At 35.1% G+C, this 18877-nt stretch overlaps 1 protein-coding gene across 1 annotated transcript in view; it reads right to left on the bottom strand.

Moving 5' to 3' along the window:
* The window catches only part of CEP192 (centrosomal protein 192), a 160271-nt gene that overhangs the window by 56923 nt on the left and 84471 nt on the right, over positions 1–18877 (bottom strand). The window contains exons 25-29 of the mRNA XM_074202081.1: positions 17249–17346; positions 15228–16242; positions 14999–15137; positions 8227–8395; positions 6862–7747 (exon numbers count right to left, since the gene is read on the bottom strand). Coding sequence (XP_074058182.1) covers positions 6862–7747; positions 8227–8395; positions 14999–15137; positions 15228–16242; positions 17249–17346 — 2307 coding nt within the window. The remainder of the gene's footprint in view (positions 1–6861; positions 7748–8226; positions 8396–14998; positions 15138–15227; positions 16243–17248; positions 17347–18877) is intronic.

The following is an 18877-nucleotide window of genomic DNA, read 5'->3' as shown; positions in this document are numbered from 1 at the left end:
CACAAGTTCTGATAAAGTTCTCATTTCTAAAATATAGAGAGAAGTGCATCAAATTTATAAGGTTACAAGTCATTCCCCAATTGATAAATAGTCAAAGAATATAAACAGTTATCAAATGAAGAAATTAAAGTTATATATATAGTCATATAAAAAAATACTCCAAATCATTATTGACCAGTGAAATGAAAATTAAAACAACTATGAGGTATCACCCCACGTCTAACAAATTGGTCAAGATGAGAAAAATGATCAATGTTGGAGAGGTTGAGGGAGGATTGGGACATTGATGCATTGATGGTGAAGTTGTGAATGGATCCAGCCTTTCTAGAGGGAACTAAGCCCAAAAAGCAATGAAACTGCTAATACCCTTTGACCCAGAAATTCCAATGCTAGAACCTATATCCGGGAGAAATCATAAAAAATGGGAAAAGTCCCACATGTTCCAAAATATTCATAGCAGCTCTTTTTTGTAGTAATTGAGGGGATGTCCAACAACCGGGGACTGGGTTAAACAAGTTGTGGCACATAAATATTATGGAATACTACTGTTCTAAAGAAACCATAAATGATCAGACTCTAGAGAAGCATGGAATGACTTACAGGATCTGATGCTGAGCAAAGGGAGCAGAAGCAGGAGAACAATGTACACATTAACAGCAACACTGTGAGACAATCAACCTAAATGGAAGCAGCTCTTCTCAGCAGTTCAGAGGGCTAGAACAACCATATTACACTGGCTATGGACAATGCTCTCCCAATCCAGAGGAAGAAAAAACAAAACAAAACAAAAAAAATTCTTCAGAATCTGAGGAACATTATATTAACTTAAAAAAAATTTTTTTTTTAATTTCTTTCCCTTAATCCTAATCCCTCATACCAAAAATGACTAGCCTGTAAAAGTGCTTAACACAAATGTGTAAATACAATGCTAGCCCAATAGCTGCTGAGGGGAGGGGGGTGGGAAGAGAGGAATGAAATCTTGTAAGAAATATATACATAGGTATATGGATAATGTTTTAAAAAAATGCATCTGGAAAAATAAAACATCAATAAAAAATTTTTTTAAAGTATATGATAAAATAAAAAGCATTCATTGGAAGGCAACCAAGACAATGAAAAACCTGAATTATTATTATATATGAAAAATAGGTTAATTGACTGGGGGATGTTTTAGCTCAAATCAGAGAACTCTTCTAGAGGTATTTCAAAGATTAGCATATAGAATAAAGATCCAGACTTATTCAATCTGACCCTAGAAAACAGAACTAAGAATAACAGGAAAAGGTAGGAATCATAAAGAAGAGAAATTTAGGCTTGACATAAGGAAAAATTGCTTAGCAATTATAGCTATCTCAAAATTAAGCTGTCTCAGATTAAAGAGGCTCCCATTTACTAAAGATCTTTGAGCAAGGGTTAGACTATGAACACTTGAAGGATACGACGTGGAAAGAATTCTTGTTCAGTTATGGTATGGTTTAGGTAATCTCTTTTGAGATTCTTTCCAACTAAGATGCTGTATTCTAACTATGAACACTTGAAGGATACGATGTGGAAAGAATTCTTGTTCAGTTATGGTATGGTTTAGGTAATCTCTTTTGAGATTCTTTCCAACTAAGATGCTGTATTCTAAGACACAAATAGAAGTATATGAGGTGGAAAAAGTAAGAGGAAGGAATGTATACAAAGTTGTACATGACCTAGAATTTAAAATAACTGTGTGTCATGAAGAAGTTATCTACAGAAGTAAGCTACAAGAAGTAGTATCAATAGTGAAAGCATGAGGACCTCAGTTGAAATATGAAGATAATGGGAAATTTTTTTCCACAGACTAGCTGCTTCAGACTCTATCAAGTTTTATCAGTTATGTACTCACAAATACCAAATGGCCACCCTAGAGAGAATATTTCTTTAACATACTAGGAAGAATCAAGCAAATGTTCTAAATAATTCAAGGCCAGGAAAGGAAAAAGAATTCTAAGAGGAAATTGGGAAATGTAACCTGTCTTAGTGGTTTGAGGAAAGAATATACAAGTAGGAATGGAAGGACCATGGAAATTTCAGTTACATACACTATGGTTGAGATGCTTCCAAAAGGGCAGAATCAGAGAAGCACCTCATTATTCAAAAAGTGATGACAATAATTATGATATTTTATATATCTTGTTAAGATTGGCAAAACACTTCTTTTTGAAATAACTGCAATCATCAGGGACTTCAAGGAGAAGCAGAGCACAATTTATAATGCATTAGAGAAATGGAAAGAGTTAGATATAGTGGTTAGGAATATTTTGATGAGGGAAGGACCATATGTCAACTAGACATGAATTCCCTAGAATTAGAAAAACGAAACTCTAAAAATCAATCAAACCTCTAAAAATATATCCACTGTGATGCATGTGAAAACAACAATATGGTTGAAGATTTGTTGATCTAAAGAGTTAACTCCATTAGGGATGATGGACTCTATGGTTGTGAGTCAAATGACTTTAACAAAAGCCAGTAAAAAGCATTTGGTTAGGATTTGCAAGTATGATGTGATGGTCATTTAAAATGAATATAAAAGAAGAAAAAGACTGCCCATTTGAAGGAATCATAAACCAAGGAGTAGCAATTAAGACTTTTCACCATTAGAAACATAATTTGGGGGCCACTAGATGTCAAAGTGGATAGAACACCAACCCTGGAATCAGGAGGACCTGAGCTCAAATCCTGTTTCAGACACTTGATTTGTCCTAGCTGTGTGGCAAGTCACTTAACTCCATTGTCTTGCAAAAATTAAAAAGAATAGAAACATAATTTAAAGTTAGAAGGGACATCAATGGTCTCTTAGTACAATCCACAGCAGACTAAGAATGTCCTTTATAGTGCATATGATGAATTATCATTCAGTTTTGCTTTAAGACTGACACTGAGGGGGAACCCTCTAAATAGACTAGTAATCTGGGGTATTCCACTTTTGGATAGTTCTAATAATAATAAAGTTTTTCCTGACATGAAGCCTAAATTTTCATTATAGAAACTTCTATCCAATACTCAAAGTCAGTTCTCTAAGGCCAAGCAGAACAAAATCAAATAACTAGCATTTAAAAAGAGCTCTACAAATATTATCTTTAATACTTCTTTTTTGTTTGTTTTTTGCAAGGCAAAGGAATAAAGTGATTTGCTCAAGGTCACTCAGCTAAGTATTAAATGACTGAGGTTGGATTTGAACTCAGGTCCTCCTGTCTCCAGGATCGGGTTCAGGATCGGTGTTCTATCTACTGTACCACCAAGCTGTCCCTGAAAATTATTTTTACATATAATTGGAAAAACAAATAAAAACAAAAGGCAACCATGATGGTAGTGGTCTTACAACACATGAGGCTGGGCTGAAGGAACTGCACAAGTTGAGCAAGACGACAAGATTCAAAGAGAAAAGAAGAGTGCTGTGAAACACAAATATATGGCAATAACGTAAGAAGATTAAATCAGAAATGCTTAACTTTTTTCCTGTGATTGACCCCTTTGTCAGTCTGTTGAGGCCTACACATTTTTTCTCTGAATATTTTTAAAAGTACAATCTAAAATATATAGGATTATAAAAGAAGCCAATTATACTATGAAATACATTTATGAAAACTGTTTTTAAAAATTAAGTTTATGGGAGGCTGCTAGGTGGCATTGTGGATAGAGCACCAGTCCTGGAGTCAGGAGTATCTGAGTTCAAATCCGGCCTCAGACACTTAATAATTACCTGTGTGGCCTTGGGCAAGCCACTCAACCCCACTACCTTGCCAAAAAAACATTAAGTTTATGCGTCCAAGATAAAAAGGTTTATATGCTCTGCTTAGCCTTAGAAGGCAGAATCAAAAATAAGAGATAGAAGATTCAAAAAAGGCAAATTTGATGACAGGAAAAACTTGTTGTCTATAAGTGGAATGAGTTACCAAGTCAGATTTTTGCCCAAGGAAGATTTTTCTTGCAGTTATGTAGGCAAATGATAAACTGGAGAAGGAAATGATGGGTGCATCACAGAATCAATTAGGTATTTATTTCAATAGTTCAGGTAAGTATTGAAAAGAATCTGAACTGAGATACTGGAAAAGATGCCTGAAGTGAGAAAAAGCATAAGAGATTGTTCAGATAAGATGGAATGAAAGTAAAAATAGAATAAAATTAATTATCATAGGAGTATACTTCCAACTTACTAGGCCAGGAGGAAAAAATGGATTAGTTCTGGGGAGAAAAAATACAAGTCTATTAGAGATATATGAGGAACAGTCAGGTGGTATAGTGGATAAAATGCTGGGCCTAGAGTCAACAAGATTCATCTTCTGGGTTCAAATGTGGCCTCAGGCACTTACTAGATTATGAATCTGGGACAAGTCACTTAACCCTGTTTCAGTTCAGTTTCCTCACCTGTAAAAAGAGCTAGAGAAGATAAGGATAAACCACTCTTGTATCTTTGTCAAGAAAACATCAAATGAGGCCTGGAAAACTGAACAAAAGATGGATGAAAAAGAAGTAATGAAAGATATCATCTACTGAGTTAGCTGAAGAAACCAAATTTAATTCACTTGCCTGTTGGGAGGGGAGAACATAGCTAATGATAGTCTGAGAGCAGATCTGAGCTCTTTCTCACTCCAGATCCAGCACTCAGTCTGATGATGATGATAATGATGCTTACTTTATCCTTCTTTCTCAAAGAAGACCAAAACATCAGGAATGTGATGCCAAGGTAAGTAAAGTGAATTGGATTTGAGGGATGACATGCTATGCTGTCACCAGTTTCACTTTCTCCTCCAGAGCCATCTGGAGACAGTGAATCAGGATAGCTGTAGATGGCCCTGGATGTGAGGCAATCAGGGCTAAATGACTTGCCCAAGGTCAAACAATCAGTAAGTGGCAAGTGTTTGAGGCTGGATTTGAATTCAGGTCCTCCTGACTCCAGGGCTGGTGTTCCATCCAAAGTGAAATCCAATGCACCACCTAATTACCCCACTCAAATCTACAATTTCTCAGAGAACTGTCAATCTGAAGAAGACTTACAGGTTACCTAAAGCTAACAATAAAGGGAATAGTTGATTAGTACACAAATCAAAATATAAATTGAAATCATGAATCAACAAATATGACCCAAGGACCAAATCTGACCAGGAAGATAATGCTGTTTTACATTTTTAAACACAATAAAAGATTTAACTGGTGACCAGGGAGTGTCAATGAGAAATATTTAACAAAATAATGAAAATAGCACATGCTATGCATAATGTTAATTTTTAGTTTTCTAAGTCTATAGATGGGTCTAACAGGAATCCATTTTATTTTAACATCAACACAAAACTGATCTAATTAATTACTTAATTAAAAAAGAAAAATGCATATAGTTAAATAGAAGCTGTTTATATGTAACATTTTTCTAATACTTTAACATTTGCAAAAAGTTTAATTACTAAGAAGTGAATCAGGTGTAATAGTTATTGTAACTTCAGAGACCTGTGTACAAAATATACAATGTATGTGTGACAAAATGCTATTAAAATATTAACAATTCAAATAATTTATAGCACTTATTCCTATTAAAAACACTAGAGAGGGGCAGCTAGGTGGCGTAGTGGATAAAGCACTGGCCTTGGAGTCAGGAGTACCTGGGTTCAAATCCGGTCTCAGACACTTAATTAATTACCTAGCTGTGTGGCCTTGGGCAAGTCACTTAACCCCATTTGCCTTGCAAAAAAACCCCAAAACACTAAAGAGCATAGGGAAAAAAAAAATGGAGTTCTCTTTAAATATAGAAAGAAATTACCTCTAACAATTTTTGTCAAAACTCATGACTTCCATCTGATTCAAAGATTTAAAAATTTATAGAAGAAAACTGTATTTATCAATATACCCCAGAACCTACTCTCAATTTAACAAGCAAGCTGCCCACAGCACTGAGAATTGACTTACCCAGGATCATATAGCCAGCATATAACAAAGAAAGGATTTAAAACAGATTTTCTTGATTCTGATGACAGTAATCCTCAGACTATTATGAAAAGGGGGAGGGGGGGAAGAACCTATTTTTGACTAATATCAACATCTATAATAAAACTAGAAATAACACCTAACAATAACATTAACAGATTAAAAAATGTTAAAAGCAAAGTAAAAAGATGAGTAGAATCAGAATATAATAACAGCAACTCTATAAAGGAAAATGTCAAGAGAAATTGAATTTTAAGATAGGAAAAAAGCAAGATAATTTTTGTTCATTGTTCATGTTTCTACTCTGTTAAGATGCATATTATATAATGATCAAATATGATGGACTTAGCTTTTCACAGCAGTACAATTATCAAAGACAATGCTAAAGGAGTTGTGTCAGAAAATACCATCCACATCCAGAGAAATAACTATGAAGTCTGAGTGCAGACGAAAGCAGGCTATTTTCCATTTAAAAACTTTATTTTATGCTTTACGGGTTTTTTAACCCTTTCATGTTTTTTTGTTCTGATTCATTTTTAACAACATGACTAATATGGAAATATGTTTAACATAGTTATACAAGTATAACATATAAAAAAATGTGGAACTCAAAGTCTTACAAAAAAGTGATGGTGAAAACTATCTTTGCATGTAGTTGGAATAATAAAGTTAATAAGAATAAAAAATGTTATAAAGAGAAAGAAAACTCAAAAAAGAAAACTATATGTTTAGGGTTTTTTTATTCCTTATATTCCATCTTAATGATTAATTTCTTAATTTAAAAAATTTCAGCGTGCAAAAAAGGGTCCATTCTTACATAAAAATTCTGTAAACTTAGCTTTACAATCTCTTACTACAATTCAGTTCTTAATCTACATTAAGCAAACTTTAACAATGAAAAAAATTTCTTACCAAATCCTGATGCAATTCGTGATTCCCATGGTTCAATTCCATAAGTTCCAATAGATGGCCCAGAAAATGGTTTTGCAGTACTTAAAGTATTCTGATTTAATGCATTAGAATGAACATTACAAAGGGAAGTAGAACCCAATAATCCAGAACCGACATTACGTCCTAGATACATTCCCACTGCAACAGGATTCTGAATGTGTTCTCCTGGAAAGGCAGTACAAGGATATCCTCCTGAATGGCCATAAACTGCAGAACTGCCAATATGATATTGAGGCAAAGCAACATTTCCTGTTGATACCATTCCCAAATACTGCTGTGAATTAAATGGTGGTATTGTAAGAGAATTTCTATTAAGGAGTGTGGAAACTGCACCAGATAAAGTCTGCATTTCAGGAACAGGTACATGACAATCAAAGCTGGAAACTGGCACATCACCTGAAGTATTCTGAGATAATGGAATGTGGTTGTTTAAACTATTGTATGGAGGTAACATATTTGTAGAACTTAATTCTTCACTTTGAGTCACACAGTCTTGGGAAGACACAGGTGTATCTAACTTAGTTGACAAAGGTGGTTGGAAGAGATGTGATTTGCCAGGTAAAGGTCCAATTACATGGCCCAACTCATTATGAGGGAATGGCAGGGCACTTTTAAAAGAAGAGTGTTCAGAAACTTTAGAGTTTGATAGTGCATCTTCAATTTTGCCATCAGAAATAGCAGGTTGATCTCTTTCTATGTTCTTATCCAAGTTGCTTGAATTAACACTGGAGGCTTTATTACTGTTTTGTAATGGTGCCTTCTCTTTAATATTTTCCACAGCCTGCTCTTCTAAAGGAGTTGGACTGGCTCGAATAATTGTTGTGCTCAGTTCACCGGGTGGATCACTCTAAATGCAACAAAAAATTTTATTTAAAATAAAGTACAAAAATATTGTAAAATAATAAAGTCAATTTAACTTCATAAATTTATAGGGACAAGAACATATATATATATATATATATGGATGGATAGTCTCTGTATTGACCAGTTATCTCTATATTAAAATTTTCAAACTAAGAAAATTAATTTAGCATTTTAAAAAATTTTCACATTACAAAAAAATATATTTGTGCTGCCATGCATGTATAAACTTGGCATTTAGTTCACGCCTAATTTCCAAATCAAATAATTTTCTGCCATGACATTTTTCTTTCAAACGCTTTTTCCTTCTCTGTGGATATTGTATACAAATCTAAAGCCACCATTCCCATGATCTTTAAGGTCTTTTTCATTTCCAAAACTCAATAAAGTCAGATTTTAGGTTTAAAAATGATTATTATATAATCATCCTGAAGCATGCAGATAGATAAAAGCTACATGTAATACCTGATTTTTCCCAGAAATATCACCAACAGCTGTAGAAGGAAAGGTACTATCATGGAGAGAGACATAGGTTAATCTAGCCATACTAGAACTCGAACATACAGACTGGGGTAATGCATTATCACAAGGTCTCTGAAGATGACTTGATGAGCTAAGAAAATTTGATTCAAGTCTGAAAGAAAAAAAGGAAAACCTAGTTGTTATAAAGTATAATGTGATATTTATTCAATATTCCAGGAATTTCTCTCATTCTCCTAACTATTCACATTTCAATAGTGTAATATCTTCTGAATTTCTATAGCCTTGTTAAATAGTAATTAATACAAACTGAGGTACAGTGTGGAAAAAAACTATCAAACTAGCAAGTTTTCTTTAAATTGCTTCTAATTAAAATTCAACTCCCATTACTATATAATAATCAGCATACTTAAGACACATCTGAAAGAAAAAAGGACAATACAAGTAATCTATATAAGTACATCAAATTATTTTTCTTGAGAATCAAAATGCTTAAAATTCCTATTCTCCAACTGAATAAAAAATTTTGCCTAAAGTTTCATATTGACAATAAATTTATAAATAGCAATCATTTCGTTGCATACAAATTAATCATTTATAATTTTAAAAAAACTTTTTCAAAATTCTAACATTCCAGATACCACCAAGTGAATTCACAGCATCACAAAGAGAACAGAAATAAATACCATGCAAACTTGAATAAGGGAAACCTAGAATAGTACTTGGGCAAGAGGCCGGACAAAGCTTGCTAATATTGATTAAACAAGACAGGATATGAGAGAATGATCTCATCAATGGAAAGATTAAGATAATTTTCTAAGGCCTCAATTCAAATGTTTTCTTTTGAATGGAGAAAATATACGCAGGAATAACTACTATAAGGTAAAATGCAAAAGTACATTAACAGATCAAAAATAGTATAATGAGAAAACAGCTGAAAAGATTATGAGAAGACAAGTTTTATATTGCTCATCAAGCTGTGAAGTTATTGAATCATTCTACAAAACAATTTAAAGTCATAAATAGGAAATTACTCAATGGTTCATTACCTTATCAACCACTTACACTCTACTTCTAAGATTATAACTGAAATTAAAACCAACAAAATGGAACCAAAGTAACAAAAAAGCATTTAGTAGCAAAATTTCTCATAGCAAAAATAAATGAAAAATCTAACATGACAATGGATAAACAAATTTGCCGGAAATAAAAGACTTAGACTAGATGGTCTCTGTTTATCTTCTCAGTTCTATATCTAAGACCAAGATGCAGCTAGATTATATATAGTAGCTAGAATGTTGAACCGAGCCAGCAAGACCTGAGTTCAAATTTGATCTCAGACACCTAGTAGCTATTTGATGTGAGGTAGTCAATGAAGCTGTTTGCCTCAGTTTTCCCATAGAAGAGATAAGAATATCACATAATTCCCAAGGTTATTGTGAGAATAAAATAGCATTAAATACCTTTAAAGAACTTTGGAAAACTTAAAGCACTATATAAATGCTAGTCATTTTTATTATCTTAAGTTGTGATAACACAATGGAATACTACTGTGTTCTAAAAAATAACTATAAAAAAATTTAAAGACAGGGGCAGAGCCAAGATGGCGACAAGAAGTGAGCAAGTCTTAGGCGCTCTGTGATAAAACTTGAAACTAAGGACTCTAACTAAACTTTCGAGAGACAGAACCCACAGAGGGACCCAGTGAGGCAGTTCTCCTACTCAAGGTAACCTGGAAAAGAGCAGAAAGGCTCTGCTCCCTGGGGTCGGAGGGGCGGCCCGCCAGAGCGAAAAGAACTTCAGCCTCCCAGAGGCAGCCCCAGGGCGCTTGGAGCCGCTGGTCACAGCAGCCGGGGAGTCTCCTGAGCTGCACCCCGGGGAGCACCGGGCACAAAGTGGGAGAACAGCGAGGGGGGGGGGGACGACCTCTGCCAGAGCAGGTGGAGCCCAGCCCTCAGGGCACACAGCAAGCAGCTTGGTCTCGCCACAGCCCAGACCCAGAAACAGAAGCAGGAAGAGCCTGTAAGTAGGAGCCCCCAGGGCATGAGCCCATTGAGATGAGGGAGGGGAATGAAGGGAGACTGCTGAGCTCTGTCCTCTGCCTCTGGAACAGGACTCTGGGGCTCTGACCACATTCAGATCCTGATCCCAGTCTAGGCCCCCCCCATAGAACAGCAGGGCCCCCCACCTCAGCCCCGTGGCAGAGGGGGGCACATATGGTCATTCACAGACCAGGAGGGAGGACAGAGCCTCACACACTGAGACCCTTGTGGGAGTGTCCCAAAAGCTCAGGAAGCACCCCAAAACCAGGCCCAGGCTGGGAAAATGAGCAAGCAAAGAAACAAGAGGAAGACCATTGAGAAATATTTTGCAAATGAGCCCAAAAAGGACCAAAATACTCAGTCTGAAGATGAGGAAGCACAAGTTCCTGCATCTAAAGACTCCAAGAAAAACAGAAATTGGGCTCAGGCTATGACAGAGCTCAAAAAAGACTTTGAAAATCAAATGAGGGAGTTGGAAGAAAAACTGGGAAAAGAAAGGAGAGAGATGCAGGAAAAACATGAAAATGAAGTCAGCAGCTTAGTCAAGGAAATCCAAAAAAATGCTGAAGAAAATAACATGTTAAAAACCAGCTTAGGTCAAATGGATAAAACAGTTCAAAAAGTTATTGAGGAGAAGAATGCCTTAAAAAGCAAAATTGGCCAGATGGAAAGAGATAAGAAAACTCTCTGAGGAGAACAAATCTTTCAGACAAAGAATAGAATTCAGGGAAATTGATGAATTTACCAGAAATCAGGAATCAATACTTCAAAACCAAAAAAATGAAAAATTAGAAGAAAATGTGAAATATCTCATTGAAAAAACAACTGATAGGGAAAACAGACTTCGGAAAGATAATTTAAAAATTATTGGCATGCCTGAAAGTCATGATCAGGAAAAGAGCCTTGACATCATTTTCAAAGACTTACTACAGGAAAATTGCCCTGATATTCTAGAAGCAGAGGGCAAAATAGAAATGGAGAGAATCCACCGATCCCCCAGAGAAAGAGATCCTCCAAAACCAACCCCTAGGAATATTATAGCCAAGTTCCAGAACTCCCAAGTCAAAGAGAAAATATTACAAGCAGCCAGAAGGACACAGTTCAAATATCGTGGAGCTGCAGTCAGGATCACACAGGACTTAGCAGCAACTACACTGGAAGCTCGTAGGGCTTGGAATACAATATACCGGAAGGCAAAAGAGCTTAGAATGCAGCCAAGAATGAACTACCCAGCAAGGCTGAATGTCCTCTTCCAGGGGAAAAGATGGACTTTCAATGAACCAGGGGAATTTCAAAGGTTCCTTCTAGAATGGCCAGAGCTGAACAGAAGGTTTGATCTTCAGATACAGGACTCAGGTAAAGCATAGAGAGTGGAGGAGAGGGGGAAAATATGAGGGACTTAATGATGATGAACTGCATGTATTCTTGCATAGAAAAATGACACTGATAAAACTCATATGAACCTTCTCAGTTAATAGAGCAGGTAGAGGGAGCTTAAAGGAGAGGGGGAATAGGCCAAGATATTTCATATAATAAGATTTTTTTTTATCACAATGAGCTATTGCAATGATATGGAAAGGGGGAGGCAAGGGGGAATGAGGGAACCTTTGCTCTCATCAGAGGTGACGAGGAGAGGAAACAGCATATATATTCAATGGGGTATAGACATCTGGAGTAAGAAGGGGTGGGGATGTGAATAAAGGAGGAGAGGATAGACCATGGGGGGGGAGAGTGGTCAAATATAACACATTTTCTTTTTTACTTCTTTCACGGGGCTGGGATTGGAAGGCCTGTCCAGGACCATGGAGCCAGGTGGATGCTAGGCCTAAGGGGTGGTATGGGGGCCCAGGGCCTCTTGGCCCCAGGACCAGGGATCTGTGCTTTGCCACTCAGCTACCCTACAGCAGAGTTGGAGTGAAAGGAGAGAGAGAAAATATAGTACATGGTAGTGGAGAAATAAGAAAGGAGGGAGTTGTGATCAGCAATGGCAACGTTGGAAAAATATGGAAGTAACTTTTGTGATGGACTTATCATAAAGAATGTGATCCACCCATGACAGAGTTGTTGGTGTTGGAACAAAGACTGAAGCACATTTTCACTATTATTATTTGGGGGAGGGTGCAGGGCAAATGGGGCTGGGTAGCCTGCCTGGGGCCACATAGCAGGGTGATCTTTGGGTGTCTGAGGCCGGATTTGGACCTGTGTGCTCCTGGTTCACGGGCCAATGCTCTGTCTGCCACCCAGCCACCCCTATGATTATTATTTTATTTTGGGTCTTTTTTCCCCCTTCTTTTTGGGTTTTGCAGGGCAGTGGGGATCGGATGGCTTGTATGTCACATGGCTGTGTGATTGTTGGGTTTACGAGACTGGATGTGGGCTCGGGGGCTCGTGGCTCCAGGGCTGGCGCTTCGTCCATTGCGCCACCTGGCCATACCTACAATTATTACTCATTTTTTTATTTTAATTTTTTTTCTCTCCCCTTTCTTTATCGCCCAAGCAAGTCTATATTCATGGTGGGGGGGAGGGCTATTTTGTTTATTCCTAAACAAGAATATTTTATTAATGTAAAAAAAATTTGTACAAAATGAGAATTAAAAAAATAAAATTAAAAAAAATTTTAAGAAACATGACAGGATTCAGATTGTAGGAAGGAGAGCCAAAAGAGCATAACAATTACCACAATAATATAAAGTCAACATGGAGTGGTAATAACCACTCTGATCCACTACAATGATACTTTAATAACATACTATCAAAATGGAAGGACAAATGGAGAATTAAACACTTTATAAGGGCATTTTGGAATTAGAACAAGCACTTGCAGTTTTGGGAAGAATTAATAACATGGTCCCTCAGAAGAACCTGTATAGGTCAAAATCTCTATGTTTACACTTTTAGAAGTACAAACAAGCAGAATGTGAATCATGCAAATCCTCAGAACTAAAATGAACTATTCTCAAAATGATTGGGAAAGATGCTTGCATATTTTGACTAATTTTATAACAATTTATTACATTACAATTATTTTAATATTGTATATAATATATTATTATAATTATGAATATAATCATTATTCTTATAATAACATAGCCTGGAACTAAGGATGATGACAGGAAATTATTAACTATTCATCACATCTGTCAACTACTAGGAGACACCTTAAAATGAAAATAACTACTCATAAAGCTTAACAAAAGGACTTCAGAGAATCATAGCTTCTCACTGTTACTTTTCCACTGAGTGGAGTTAAGTCAAATGAAGACTAAACCAAGATGGAGTCTGATTCAAAGTTGATATTGTTAAAAGAGAAAGCAACTCAAATGTTTAATAGGATTTCTAAAATTAAGAGTTCATTATATATGGTATTTTGAATATTCCAAAGTACTTCTTTCTTAAAAAAAAAACCTGATTTTTAAAAAATTATTTAATTCCAAACATATCCTTTTTCTATCTTACTAGTACCTCCTGGTAAAAGTGATTTGAAAAGAAAAATATGGTTTAGCAAAATCAATGAAAATATTAACCTCATCTTTAGTCATTCTTTTCATTTACACTAGTAGTCAAGTTCTCTCATTCTCCTGGTTCTTACTTCACTCAGATTAATGATCATGTTCTTCTCATGTTTCTCTGCATTCTTCATATTTGTTTTTAAGGTACCGTAAAATTCCACTATTTCACATATCATAATGTGTTTAGCTATGCCCAACTGATGGATATCTAATCTGCCAAGCCTTTGTAACCCTCCACATCCCCATCCACTTCATTTTGCATCAACTGCTGCTAATTTCCAGATAAAGCATTGATCCCTTCCCAGAGAAATTTTAAGTAAAAATTTCATTCTACAATCAAAACATATTTTTAACAATGTGTAATATTGTTTCCTTCCATTAGTACAAAAAAAAGAAAAGTTGAATTGTTGACCCAAAGAATCCTATTTGTAAAGAATTCTATTTTTAAAAAATGAAAACTAAATACGGTTTAAAAGTTTGTTTTATAGCTAGTGCTCTCCTCAACAATTTTTGTTCACTCATTTCAGTCATATGCAACTCTTCATGATCCCATTTGAGGTTTTCTTGGCGAAGATATATAAGTGCTTTGTCATTTCCTTCTCCAGCTCATTTTACAGATGAAGAAACTCAGGCAAACAGTTTGCCTGTCTGTCCAGGGTCACATATATAGATAGCCAGTGTCTGCCACCAAATTTGAATTCATGTTTTCCTAATTCAAGGTCTAATGTTCTATCCACTATAGGACCTAGGCTGCAATAAGGGACTACAAACAAGGGTCACTCTTTTTCTGTAACTGGTTTAAACTAAAATGCTGATTGAATATGCAGTAATGCTAAATTGAACATATGTTAATTATAACTATGAAATGATGTATCTTAATGTTGTACCTAAAACAAGAATTAACAGAGAACACTGGACCAAAAGTATTCCATTAGCTGTTTATGCCAAGCTCTCACAAAGTTAGTCATAACCAAGATTTTGCAATTCTACAATAGTGAAGGAACATCTACCATGAACTCTGAAAACCAATTAATTCCTAAGAAATCAAACTTAGCTTTTAAAAAAATCAAACTTATTATGTAGGCAAAATTCTCCCTTTTATTTTTATAACTAAACAATCTGTAAAAATTTGTGTACATTTTTCAATTTATACTCTTAAAAGCAGGATATAATGATCATAGTTTCTAAACTTCAAAAAATACTTACCCTGAAATATGGGTTTCAGAAACTTCACTAGGAGAAGAATGAGACAGTGGTGAAGTTGAAGGTCTAAAACTCATTTGTTCATCTTCTAAACACTGTGCATTACGTTCAGGAGAGGTATTTTCCAGACAATGGTTTAATTCTCAATGAAAACAGGAAAAAAAATCCACTATGAAATGTGGTGAAACTAAGCATATAACACAAACACACATATATACAAAGGAATACTTACCAATATTTGGGGGGCAAAACTCAGAAGATTTGTCATTGCTGTGTGGTTCACAATAATCTTCATTTTGCCTTTGAGTTTCTCTATCATGTATTTCTTTACATTCTACAGATGTCCATTTGAATGCTGGGGTAGAATTTCTCACTGGCAAATAACTACTAGGCTTTAGGGTGCTGATCAATATAGTAGGTTTTTCACCTCTACCAACATCTGGTATTTTGGAATTAGTGGAAATCATCTTATCAACTGACTCTTTATCCCCACTTGCAAGGAGTGAATTTAGAGGGCTCATGGTTTTGCTTTCAATCGGCTTTAATGAGGAAGATTTAGCTTTGAGTGCCCTTTCATTTTCTGGAGCATCATCCATTAAGGATTCTCTTATATTATTTCTACCAAATGCCAAAATTTGTTCGGGTGATAAATGTTTAGGGAACATTTTATCAGGAATATTTTCTACACATGGTTTGCTATCCCTGTGTTCTTTATTATTTTTACTTAAATCAGATGCATTAAATGACTCCTGACTTAGTATCATTTCTGCTTCTTTGTTAAAAATAACATCTGAATTTTCTTTTGGTTCCCTTATATTTACACGGTCAGTGCATACATCTACTTTAAGAAAATCTTGTGCTGTTTGTTTATTGGATAAGGATAAATCCCAGATACCAGACAACCCAGTTGTCAAAAAGTTATCAGAATTACCTTCATATCTACTAACTTCTGTTTTTTTGAGGTATTTCTCTATATCAAATGTATTGGTTCCATTACTTTCTAAATGACTAGGTAACATTTGATTCACAAATGAAAAGTCCCTCTCTTTATTACTAGTTTCTAGAACAATCTTCTGTTTGTTTTTATTTGAAAGTGCCATTATCATAGCAGCTAACTGGGAAGGATCAGCACTCACTGAAGCATTAGCAATAGCTGAAGCAATAGTACTTATATTGAGTATTGTATTACTACAATCAGGAATCTTGTCCTCATATCTTTCATTGTTGCTTTTGTTGACCAAAGTGTCCTAAAAAATGAAAAGAATTCATATTCAAGCTAAATTAATTTAATATGTATGAACATACAGTAAGTATTATGTGATCATTAAAAGGATCACATGAGTTAAAATTTCCATGAATCAATAGTATATAACAGCCCAGTAAAATATCAGCATTTATGCAATAGCTTCAATCATAGATTCTTAAAGGGATTTACAAATCTAAAAAATTCTCATAATAAAAAAACAATAGCCTAGCCAGAGAAAAATGCCACAAGGAAAAACGAGTATCAAATACTTCTATATAAAAAAAAAAGATTATGAATGACTCTTTCAAGTCTTCAAATGAAGCCCAGATTAAAAAGTCGGGATAATTAAGAACCAGAAGTTTAAAAATGCCAACAACCAGAGCCAGTCATTAAATCAAGCAAAAGAGGTAGCTGTTAAGGAAATACATAGGTGGGAAAAAAAAAGAGATAGATCTGGGGGGCGGGGTGTGAGGCAATGGGGTGGTTGGTCACCCACCTGGTAAGTATCAAGTGTCTGAGACTGGATTTGAACTCAGGTTCTCCTGACTTCAAGGTTGATCCTTTAGTCAATAGTCACCTAGCTGATCCTAAATGCAGATATTTTTAATGTAATATTCCACAGAATGTCAGATTTCAGTTTGATAAGTCATTTGGCTTAATCTGTATGTCTAAAACCACGCAAATCTAGCCTATACACAAATTAAACAAATTCTAGATTTCATCACTAGATAAATTTGGGGCAGCTGGGTGGTACAGTGGATAAAGAACTGGCACTGGAGTCAAGAGAACCTGAGTTCAAATCCAGCTTCAGACACTTGATATTTAACCAGCTGGGTGACCATGAGCAAGTCACTTAACCTCATTGTCTTACAAAAACAAAATAAAACCAAAAAAGATAATTTGCAAAAGGAAAAAATGAGTTATCAAATCCTTCCATATAAGAGTAATAATAAGTAAGCTGAAATGCTGTTTAGTCATAAAAAGATCAAGAAACCTCATTTTCATACCTCATTTCCATCTATTTGTGAAGTCAACTCCAAATCGTTAATGTTAAGCATAGTTGATTCATCACATAGTGGCTCCCTGGATTTTCCTTTTACATCTTCTAAAGGGAAAAAAAATTTTTTTTTTAAATCCACAGTGTAAAAACAATTCATGACAGTAAAGACAAAAGGAAATGGTTACTGCCAAAAAAAGATACTTCCATAATTCACTAAATAAGAAAATGTGTTGAGGCAATGAACATGACAGCAGCTTATGTTAAGATCTAGTCTTCTGTTTTGGGGGGAAAATTCCTGACTCTTTAGTTATATGCAGACATTTTAGTCCATTTTCTGAAAAAAAAATATATGATACATGTTTTACAACTTTAATACTTTTATAAAGGTACAATAAGAATAATGACTAAAGAATTTTCCTATAAACTCTAGTATTCAACTAATGCATGACATGATTAATAATGATAATCATGAGGTTATGTCATTTAAATAAATTTATACTCAATTACTAGAAATAATGCAAAATACATGTAGATTATAAGCATGTTGTTCACAGAAAAAGGATGACACAGAAAAATATGCCAAATAATTGCATAAGTTTTTGCCTTACTTTCCTTTTCCCCAGTTGATCTCCTGTCTTATTTCACCTACTAGATTATAAACTCCCTGAAGACGGACTATTTTTATACAACTCTATACTCCATACAACAATTAGCATAATTAGTACTCATATATTTAAAGAAGCAAAATTTGAACTTAAAATAATGTATACTTTACAGACTCTTATAAGCATAAATATAATTTAGAGACCTAAATCCACCTTTTTTTTTTTTAACGAACTCAGGTAATGAAACTCAAGTCCTCAGTTAGAAAGTACCTAGTTCAAGACCACAAAAACTCATCTTACTATTGGATCCAGATCCAAACAGTTCTCTGGCTCCTGTATGCTATTATACCATGACATTTCACCTCTGATAGCATTTCATTCTTCAATTTCAAGATCCCATTGGATCTTGGACATAGTAGTAATGTCTTTAACTAGACCAAAGTGGCAAGAGCCCTTGCTGAGAACACAAAGAGACTTAGAAACACAGTTCTAGAGCTACCAGGGACCTTGACATGCCAAGTTCAAGTGTCGTATTTTATTAAGGAAACTGAAACCCAGAGAAGTTAAGTGACTTGCCCAAGGTTATAAGGAGCTGATCTAGGTTTTAAACAAGTATAATGACTCTAAGTTGAGTAAACTTTATACTGCACCACAATGCACACAATATAATTCCAAAGTATTTACTGAAGACACATAAAATATGAAACACAAGTTCCTTGGGAACTAGAGCCCTCACTTTTGTCTCATTCTCAGAGCCTAATACTTATAAGGCCTTTAATCAATAAGTGTTTGTTTTGGCTTTCAAATCTCACTTTAGGAAGGAGTTCATGAAAGCAGAGGAAGTTTCAAGGCTCTTTTGGTTTCACATAGTAATAATTTTATTAACTTGGGCTAAACTTCCTTAAGGAATATAAAAAGTCTATGCAGATATCAGCTGCTTTGTACATTCATCAACAACTTGAGTAAAGGTTGGGTTGAAGTTGGCTCAAGCACCTATCCCATGTTCTCATTTTGATCCTTCTAATTTGGCT

The sequence above is a fragment of the Macrotis lagotis genome, chromosome X (assembly GCF_037893015.1).
Source record: "Macrotis lagotis isolate mMagLag1 chromosome X, bilby.v1.9.chrom.fasta, whole genome shotgun sequence".
Classification (NCBI taxonomy): Eukaryota; Metazoa; Chordata; class Mammalia; order Peramelemorphia; family Peramelidae; genus Macrotis; species Macrotis lagotis.
Note: the sequence above shows the minus strand (reverse complement) of the source record. Positions and strands in the feature narration are given on the sequence as shown.